Raw genomic sequence first — 9762 nt, 5'->3', positions numbered from 1 at the left:
TTAAAATATTTGGTAAAACAACTGTTTGATATTAGCTGTTTATACGTAAAATGACAATTGAGGACATTTCTATTTTATTTTTGTTTCTAATATATTCAATTATGTTATCTTGAGTTTAGAATGTCTAAAATATTTTGTTATTAGTTATTGAAAATTGTAAAAGTGTTACAAAAATATTTATTTTTATTACAGTTAGATTTTAAAAAATAATATATTTTATTAAAATATATAAATAGTTTTTTCTATTGAAAATGATGTAAAATATAAAATAATAAATTTTTCGTGTATATATTTATTATGTTAGATATCGATTTGTTCATTATATTTATAATTTTCAATAAATTTAATTTATTTATAGTATAAAATTTATATAATATAATTTTAATATAAAAATAAATTATTTATATTTATATTTTCTATTTTATGTTGATTTTAATAAATTTATATATTTTACAATTAAAATAATTTTTATATAAAAATTAATTATTTTAAATTTATAAAAGTAAAACTATATTATAATAAAATATTCTAATATAATTAATAAATAATCAAAATATATTTATTTGTGTAAAATGCATAATAAATTTTTAAGGATATATAAGGAATAAAAAAAAAAATTTACAGAAAAAGCTATTTCAAAACGTTGGGTAAGTTAGTTTATCATAAATTAGTTTTTTGGATCCAAAAAGCTATTCCAAAAAGCTAATTTACCAAACACCTAAATTAACTTTTTGATTGATCAAAGAGCTAAAAGCTATTCAATAAGTTAAAAGCTTTTCAAAAAGCTATTTGTCAAACACCCCTTAAAATATAGAAATAACATAATAATTTTGTATTTACCGGAGTACATATTGTGTTTCTCTTATAAATAAATAAATAAATAAATAAAAATTATAGATTATGTTTTCTTTTATTATAATATTCTTATATTGTGTTTTTATTTATACTAACATAGAATATAAAATACATACTATAATCCCTTGAGGAATAGCCTTTTTATTTAGCATATATTTTTCCAATCCTAATTCAAAATATTATGTTTACTATTTTTGTTTGTCTCATTTTAAAATAATTTTTTTTCATTTTAATAAAAGTAATCATACGATAATAACCTTAACCAAATTATAAATATACAATTATACATACAATTATTTTATACATAAAAGTAAAATATTAAAAATATCAAAATTTCTTATACATTGCTGCTAATTAATAAAATATTATTATTTTTTTATTTAATATGAAAGTTAAAAAAAAACCTATTTGGAGTGGGAGTATGTTGTAGTGGAAAATAACTGGCCCAAATAGATCTGGGCCGGGATATTAATTCGGCCCAAATAGTCTGTGATTCAGATTATTGTTCAGACTGCTTGAAGTTGTTCAGGCCAACTTATCTCCGTCGATCCAGAAAGGGTTTTTTTAATTTGTCCAAGCCTGATTTGCAGTGTATTAGGTTCTGCCGGGGTTTACCGGTGCGCACTTTCGAGTAACAGCCGTGAGTTCCCACGTCATTTAAAAAAAAAATATTTTTTGAAGTACTTTGGGAACCTAACATTATATTGTAATCTGTATATTCATTTAAGATTGGAATGAGTAAATTTTGAAATCAAAGGGTTTGCTTGTTTTGTGCTTTAATTTGAAGATTTTTTTTTTTTGTTTAATAAGAATATAGAAAATTATACATATAATATAATATATTTTTTATAAAAAAAAAAAGAAAAAAAGACACACCAGTAGAGTTATTGGAATAAAAACAAAATTATATTTTAAAAATAAGTCAGCACAAGACATTTCATATACGCACGAGACCTTCCAAAAAAATTAAATTTAAAAATAAATAAATAAATATATAAAAGGAAGGATTCTCTGCAAGCAGCAGCAGCAATTCAGCTACGCACGAGACCTCCATTCATTCTGCAACTCTTTACTTTTCTGCTCTGTCTCGTATAATTTGTCCATATTTTTTTATTTTTATCTATTCTACATAATTCGTTTTTTTTTTAAAAAAATATTATTATGCACTTTAATCGTATTTTAAATTTTAAATTTTAATTAAATTATTTACTTATTTTAATCTTAATCTATAATTATTTTTACTAAATAATAATTATTTTTACTAATACACTTCTTAATTACTTACTAATTATACTTTACCTAAATTCTCGTGTCTACAGTAATACACTCATATTAGATGAGACGGAGGGAGTATTATTTTTCATTTCATATATATATATATATATTTTGCGGCAAATTTTAATTTCACTTAGGGTGTGTTTGTATGGGGATTGAATTTTAAATATACTATTATTTAATTATATTTCTTTCAAAACATCGAATAAAATACTTATTCTTTATATTTTTTAATATTATAGTAAAAATCAATTTTAAATTCAAAACATCACATCAATACCTATTTATATATCATAATACAATTATTCAAATTCAAAAATTTTACTATTCAAATTCCACAAAAATCCAAACCCCCAAACAAACACACCCTTGGTAATATAACAGTATCTTTCGTGTTCTTTAATATTTGAATTTGTGTTTAAACTTTAAAAAATACTAAAAATTTAAATTAAAATAATATTTAATATTCCGTTATTCAAATGTATTCCTTTATTTTTTTAATCCGTTAAACTTAATTAATTAACAATTTTAACAAAGACAAAATTTCACTTTAACATATAGCTAGTATCCTTCATTAATATGTATTTACTAAAATTATTATTACTTTTTATTATATTTTTCCTTCAGCTTCACTAATTAGGGAGAGATTGTTTTAATTATATTTTGAAATTAATTTGAAATGGAGTTTTATTTTAGCTTTTGTTTAAATTGTGCTGTGAAATTAATATTTTTATTTAATATTTTATGAAAGAAATTAATATTTTTTTATTAAAAATAGTACGAAATAAATAATATTTATTTGAATTTTAAATTACAAAAGAACAGTAGCAATATGGTATTTGAAAAATATTCAATATGTGTTTATCTTATGGTTCGCTTAATGTGATTTGTCTTTTCGAATCTAGTTTGCTAATTATTAGGTCCGGCCGGAATTCACCCAGAACGCACTCGACGAAAAGAACCGCCGAATTCCTACGTTATAAAAAAAAATAGTATTTATTTTAATAATTTTGAAGAAAGAAGGGGTGGCTATGATGATGACGAATAATGCATCAATTCTATAGAACTCACATAATTATAATTTTAAATTAAAGTAGAAATATTTTATTAACGTGTGAAAATTTTTAGATATACGTTATAAACAAGTAAAATGAATATATTGAAAATATGCACACAAAAAAAATGAATAAATTAGGGTGTGTTTGTTTAGAGATTTGGATTTTGAATTGGGATTTGAATAATAAAAATTTTGAATTTGAATAGTTGTATGATGTCATATAAATAGACGTTGATGTAATGTTTTAAATATAAACTTAATTTTTAGTATAATATAAAAAATAAAAAATAAATGTTTAATTTGATATTTTTGAAAAAATAAAATAAAATAAATAGTGAATTTGAAATCCAATCCACCGTACCAACACATCCTGACAGTGAAGAAGAAATATGAGTGAAAGAGATATGCGTGGAAGGACGAGCCAGATGAGATCCAGATCCAGATCCGAACCCGAATGGTAGGCCCGGATTGACAGATGGATCATGACCAATGCTCCTGCCTTGTCCCCTATGCCAATATGCCATCCATAGCATAACTACATCATCATCATCATATATCATCATGGCATGTATCTCCTCCTCCTCCTCTATTATTTATTCTTTTTGGATATTTCCTATTGTTTTTAATTTAAATATATTACATATAGTACTTTTAATTTTAAATAATAATAATAATAATAATAATAATAATAATAATAATAATAATAATAATAACATGTTCTTATATGCAAAATTCGTTGACGATTTTATTGTTCTTATTTACTACACGTGACTTATCTACTGTCATATTTCTAAGTTGCAAAATTTCCTTTAATTTTAAATAAATTGCTAATATATATAATTAATTTATATATACATTACAAAGTATAAAATTGTCATAATTTATTCCACAAGTCATAGGTGCAAACTCCTTACGCTTCCGGATCTTATATGTCACATATGATTCACTTAATATAATTTATTTTATCATATTTAGTATGAATGCTATTAGATTATGTCAAAAATCTAGTATGAGCTTACTTAAAAATATAACGGTTGTGAATTCTTACGTTAGAAAATAGAATTAATATTAATACTACTCTCTCCGTCCAATTTTTATGTCCTAAAGTATATTTGTGCGTTTTTTTAGGAGATTGATTTTTTGTTATGAATTGACAAATTTGTCCTTAATGGTATGATAGAGATTAAAAGCAGTAAATGAATGAATGGTACAAAAAAATAAATTTTTTGTTTACAAAGAAAAATAGTTGTTGGACGTCCCAAATAAAAAAAATAGGACATTAGTCGGTGGACGGACGAAATATTATTTATTAATTTATTAAAAAAAAATCGAAATAATTAATTTGTATGGAAACGTATCATATAAGAATGTCGTCAAAAGTCAAAAGAATAAGCTCTTGTCCTTTATTTTTGGCTCACTTTGCTGTACTTTAATTTTAAAAAACAATAAATAATACATATTGTAATTTATGTAAAGAATGAATACATTTAACTAGATGCATTTATTTTATAATTATATTTTGTTGAATGTTATTTTTTTAAAAAGAAAAAATTATTTAATTATAAAGAGTATAAAAATATGTATAATTTTAGTAATATTTTTAAAAAAAAATGGTGTCACCAAAAAATTATTTTGTTTTTTTAATTTGAAGTATTTCTTTTTATGTTGAATATATAAGCATTCAACTGTCTATAGATTGGTCTGAAAAAGAATGCGTCGACAAGATAAAAATATAATGAGTTTATTTTTCCAATTATTATTTACTTAGTCACAATTTTCAATATACATAATATATACTATATAATATTATCTCATAGAAAAATCGATATTCAATATTTTCATATCATCAATACAATTCCTTATAACTCATGTCAAAAAAAAAAAAAAAAAAAAAAAAAAAGCTCAAACCAAATGTTGACCTTTTCTTAATTGGATTTTCTATAATATAAATCGAAAAAGTGTGTTGAAAATTTTTTATTGAATGACACATCTCTTGTTATTGTTACTTTAATTGATATGCATTACTATACATATACATAAATGTTATGTAAATAAATATAAAAATAATAAAAATAAATAAATTAATTAAAGGTTCCTTGATCATTCGTTTGAGTTAGAAGTTCAATCTTGCCGTTTAGAATGAAATATTATACATACGCTTAAAAAGAAATATAAAAATATATTATATTAATATCTCAATATGCATATTAGTCTGGAATTATATATATACTAATACACATATATTTATACATAATCTATATATATATAATTTTATAAAACAAAATAGAGTTTATAATTTATATATTATTCGTCTGTTTCAAATTATTATGGGTGAAATTCGGCTTTTGTGGGTAAATATTTGAATAGTAATTATTCTATTAATACATAATAAAGAGAATAAATAAAAATACTTCAATTAATTTTTTATAATATAAATATAATAGTATTTGTGGATTAAATTATATAAATTTAAAAATATTTTTAATATTAATTATAACTACGAAAAAAAAACATCACCCTTCTTGTAGGACAAATACTATTATTTAAGAAGAAAATAGAAATAAAAAATTTATAAGTAGATTTTATTTTGAAAATTTTGAAATATATATATAATTAAAAGGTATTCAAATAAATTAAAAATATAATACTAACCAAACACACCCAATTTTTCTAAAGAGTAAATACAATATTTTTATTTATAAGGTTTTGATTTTAAATACTCCTACCCATCCCATAATAAAGTATTCATTTTTCTATTTTAGTCCGTCTCATAACAAAGTATTCATTTTCTTTTTTAGTAACAGTATTGTCTACCTAACATTATAAATACCCTTACAACTTACAATATATTCCTACTATATCCCAATATAATACAAATATTTTCAAAACAAGCAAATTGATATTTAATTCCGGGACGGAGGGAGTAGTAAAATTTTGAATTGAAATAATTATTTGATGCAATATAAATATGTATTTATGCGATAATTTAAATATAAAATTATATTTTAATATAATATAATAAATAAAAAATAGTTTGATTTGATATTTTTTTTAAAAAATAAAATAATAAAATCAAAACCAAAATTGCACACGTAAACACACTCAGTACTAAAAATTGAACTCATCACGAATCAACAATAGAAGCATCACTGAAAAATATAACAAATTTATACATTTTCTCCAGCACACTTTTAAGATTTGCTCAGTTTACAATATACTATACATTTTTCATAATAAAAAAATTATTTTAATAATATTTATTAAAATTATCAAGAACTAATAACGAAAATATTTTTAAAATAAATAAATAAATAGACATAACTTCTAAACAACCTTTTTCCTAGGTCACTATTTTAAAGTCCAAAGCATAAATCAAACTATTCAAGTCCAGTTTCCTAAAACATAAAAAAGGATTGAAGTTATGTTCTCTATGATTGTTTTATATATATATAATTTTCATGATCTTCTATAATATATGAATATTAATCAAAATCTAAATCTAAAACTAAAACAGAACACCAATATACAAAATAAATGAACAAATAAATAGTACGAGCAATGTGTTTGTTTGGGGGATTGGATTGAATTTACACTATTCATCCAATTTTTTTCCCCAAAAAACATCAAATCAAACACTTATTTTTCATTTTTTATATTATACTAAAAATCAATTTTACATTCAAAACATCAAATCAAACACCTATTTATATCACATCATACAACTGTTCAAATTCAAAATTTTTAATATTCAAATTTCAACGCAAAATCCAAATCCCCCAACACAAACACACCCTTAAGTTGATCCATCAACAACAATAATTGTGAAATGAAATGTAAGTTAAAAAGACTTACGATTATTAGATGTAAAGAGGAATATAATGATCAGCTGTTGTTGTCTGAAGCAGGACAGTCCCCCCCATACCTCTCCCTCCCACCCCATTCAATATTATTACTATTACTATTACAATTACAGCACACCTTCATATCAATTCATTTACTCAACAAATCAAATCAAATCAAATACTTACATGCATCTTTTTTTCTCTCCAATATAATTCACAAATAATACTCTACAATTAAATGTAAATGTTCAAATAAAATTCAAAATAATCCCACTAAATAAACCTAATCATTTCCTCGTATTGCAGAATGCCATAATATATATATATATATATAATAGTATGACAATGCAACCATGAGGTATGGGAAGACAGTATATGTACATCAACTAGGACTGTACTATTTCACCTATACCCTCTGAAAAAAACCAATCAATTCAAGGGCCCCCATCCATTCTTTTTCCATCTTCAATCAACACACAATACTCAAATAATAATAATAATAATAATAATAATAATAGATAAACACAATAGATAAAAATAATAATAATAATAATAACATGATTTAGGGTGTACCACAATTATATTGTTGTCATGATCGTATTTCTAGTTCAAATTTTGCTTCTACCTTATGATATCGTATGTGTTATCCGTGCAAAGGTGTGTTTCTTTAGCAAAAAAATTTTAAAATTTTAATATTCGGATAATGTGCATTCCTAAAAGGCACTTTTATTTTACAAAATATTCCATCAAATATTATTTTAAAATCAAATTCAAACCAAAATTTTTCAAAATCAAATCCGAAGAAACAAACCTATAGTCAGCACTACACTGTAACATCAGCCAATAACAAAACTCCCATTTTTCTAACCAAATCAGAAAACTCAGTGCAGTCTACCATGAAAATGGTCCCTTTTGTTTTTTGTTCATTACCACTTTAATCCCCTCGAACCATCTAATTCCAACCACCCCCCACCAGAGCAACCATATTCACACACACATATACATACATACATGCATACATACATATATATATATATCCTGGAAGGGCACAACAACAAAAAGAAACAGATCATCACCTCTCATATATCCCCCAACTACTCCAATGTTGACCAACATATACGCACACACTATATAAACACACATATTCAAGTTAGTAACAAAACACAGCAATCGTACCACACAAACATATACCCAATTCCAAAACACAGCAGCAATAAATATACACACATATATATATATGTGTGTCTAGAGAGAGAGAGAGAGAGAGAGAGGGTGAATATATATAACTCAAGAAGCATTTCAACTTTCCCTTGCGGACACAGAAACAGACACACATATGAGTCCTTTTCTCTATTTCGCCTTATTTCCACACAGACATGCTGTACAGACACACTACTCACTTTTTATTTAATGTTAATGACATGTCCCTTTGACTTGGACTCACTCCACACGAGTGATTCCGGTCGGGGTCCTGGGACCCCAACTCCCACCACTTCCATCACCCCCTTCCTACGGTGTAGATGCACCTGGCCTGAGGTCCTAGCCCCTAGCCCCACTCTACAACTACACCCATATACGATATATATACACATTACAAACACTACTATCACCTATAATAACAATAATATTAATAATACCTTCACATAACTACTACCCTCTTAAATTTTTTTCTGTTTTGTTTTGTTTTTCATTGGTATTCATTTTCTCATCATCACCCCCACCCCCTACCCCCCTCCCCCACCCCCCTCCTTTTCCCGATAATAATTGTAATTCCTCCCCCCCTCTATCTCCATCCTTACCTGTCCCTCATTCACTTGAATTCTTGAATGTAAAAAAATAACTGCAGTACATTATCGACATATATGTAAACCAGGCAGGTGTAGATATACGTACAAGCTAGTGCTGCTGCCGCCATGGAAGTATTGCGCTGCCGCCACCGGCGGCGACTGCTAACCCTCTCTTTTGCAACGGTAGCCTTTCTTCTACTTGCATCAGTTCCTGCACTGGGTTTCAGCACAGCTCACCAATTCAGTAAGTGTATATATATATATATTCAATATATGTATATATTTACAAACCCTGATCCTAAATCCATCATAATCTTTATAAAGAATGCATTTTTGTAAAGGAAAAGTAACAGTTCCTGTCTAAATCTGATAATTACTACAGTGAGGAGAATTCTAGGGGAGGAGGGGGAGATAGCACGGCGGCGGCTAGGGGGGCCGGGGTCATGGCCGCCGTCGTGCCGGGCGAAGTGCGGGTGGTGCGCGCCTTGTAAGGCGGTGCACGTGCCGATCCAGCCGGGAATGAGTATGCCATTGGAATACTATCCAGAGGCATGGAGGTGCAAGTGTGGGAATAAGCTGTTCATGCCTTAGCCAAAAATATCAAAGAGAGATTTACTGTGTAAGTGTACTGTGTACTATTTGGCAGTGGGGGCTTAATACTAGCTGCAGCTGCTCAGCCTTTACTGATGACAGATATATGTGTTTGTGCCTATGTATTTATGTATGTATGAATGGCATGTATGTATGTGTATAAGGACAGTTTTTTTAGTGTAGCATTGTAAGGTGACAACCTGTTCAAGGGGACACTCATTAATTAAATATCATAACATGGGGTTTTTCTTTGTCTAATCAAGATTTCTACTTGGGTTCCTGAAATAGTGAAAATGTTAGTTCACAGGTAGTTTTGGAAGAGAAAAGAGAGTATTGGGAATGTCAATTTAGGGGG

General features: G+C 26.1%; 1 protein-coding gene across 1 annotated transcript; it reads left to right on the top strand.

Moving 5' to 3' along the window:
- Positions 1-8759: 8759 nt before the first annotated feature.
- LOC127249070 (EPIDERMAL PATTERNING FACTOR-like protein 4) lies at positions 8760-9762 on the top strand. Its single transcript, XM_051271663.1, has 2 exons — positions 8760-9060; positions 9199-9762. Exons 1-2 carry the CDS (start codon positions 8943-8945, stop codon positions 9405-9407), a joined length of 327 nt encoding a protein of 108 aa, XP_051127620.1. The 5' UTR covers positions 8760-8942; the 3' UTR covers positions 9408-9762.

The sequence above is a fragment of the Andrographis paniculata genome, unplaced genomic scaffold (assembly GCF_009805555.1).
Source record: "Andrographis paniculata isolate CXL003 unplaced genomic scaffold, ASM980555v1 Contig35END, whole genome shotgun sequence".
Taxonomy (NCBI): Eukaryota; Viridiplantae; Streptophyta; class Magnoliopsida; order Lamiales; family Acanthaceae; genus Andrographis; species Andrographis paniculata.
This window is presented reverse-complemented; position numbering and strand designations above follow the sequence as displayed.

What these genes read in the sequence shown, in the direction of transcription:
- LOC127249070 (XM_051271663.1), top strand. Translation starts at nt 8,943, where the DNA reads ATGGAAGTATTGCGCTGCCGCCACCGGCGGCGACTGCTAACCCTCTCT. An exon ending in CAGCACAGCTCACCAATTCA is followed by an intron (nt 9,061 to 9,198) that starts GTAAGTGTATAT and finishes TAATTACTACAG; the next exon opens with TGAGGAGAATTCTAGGGGAG.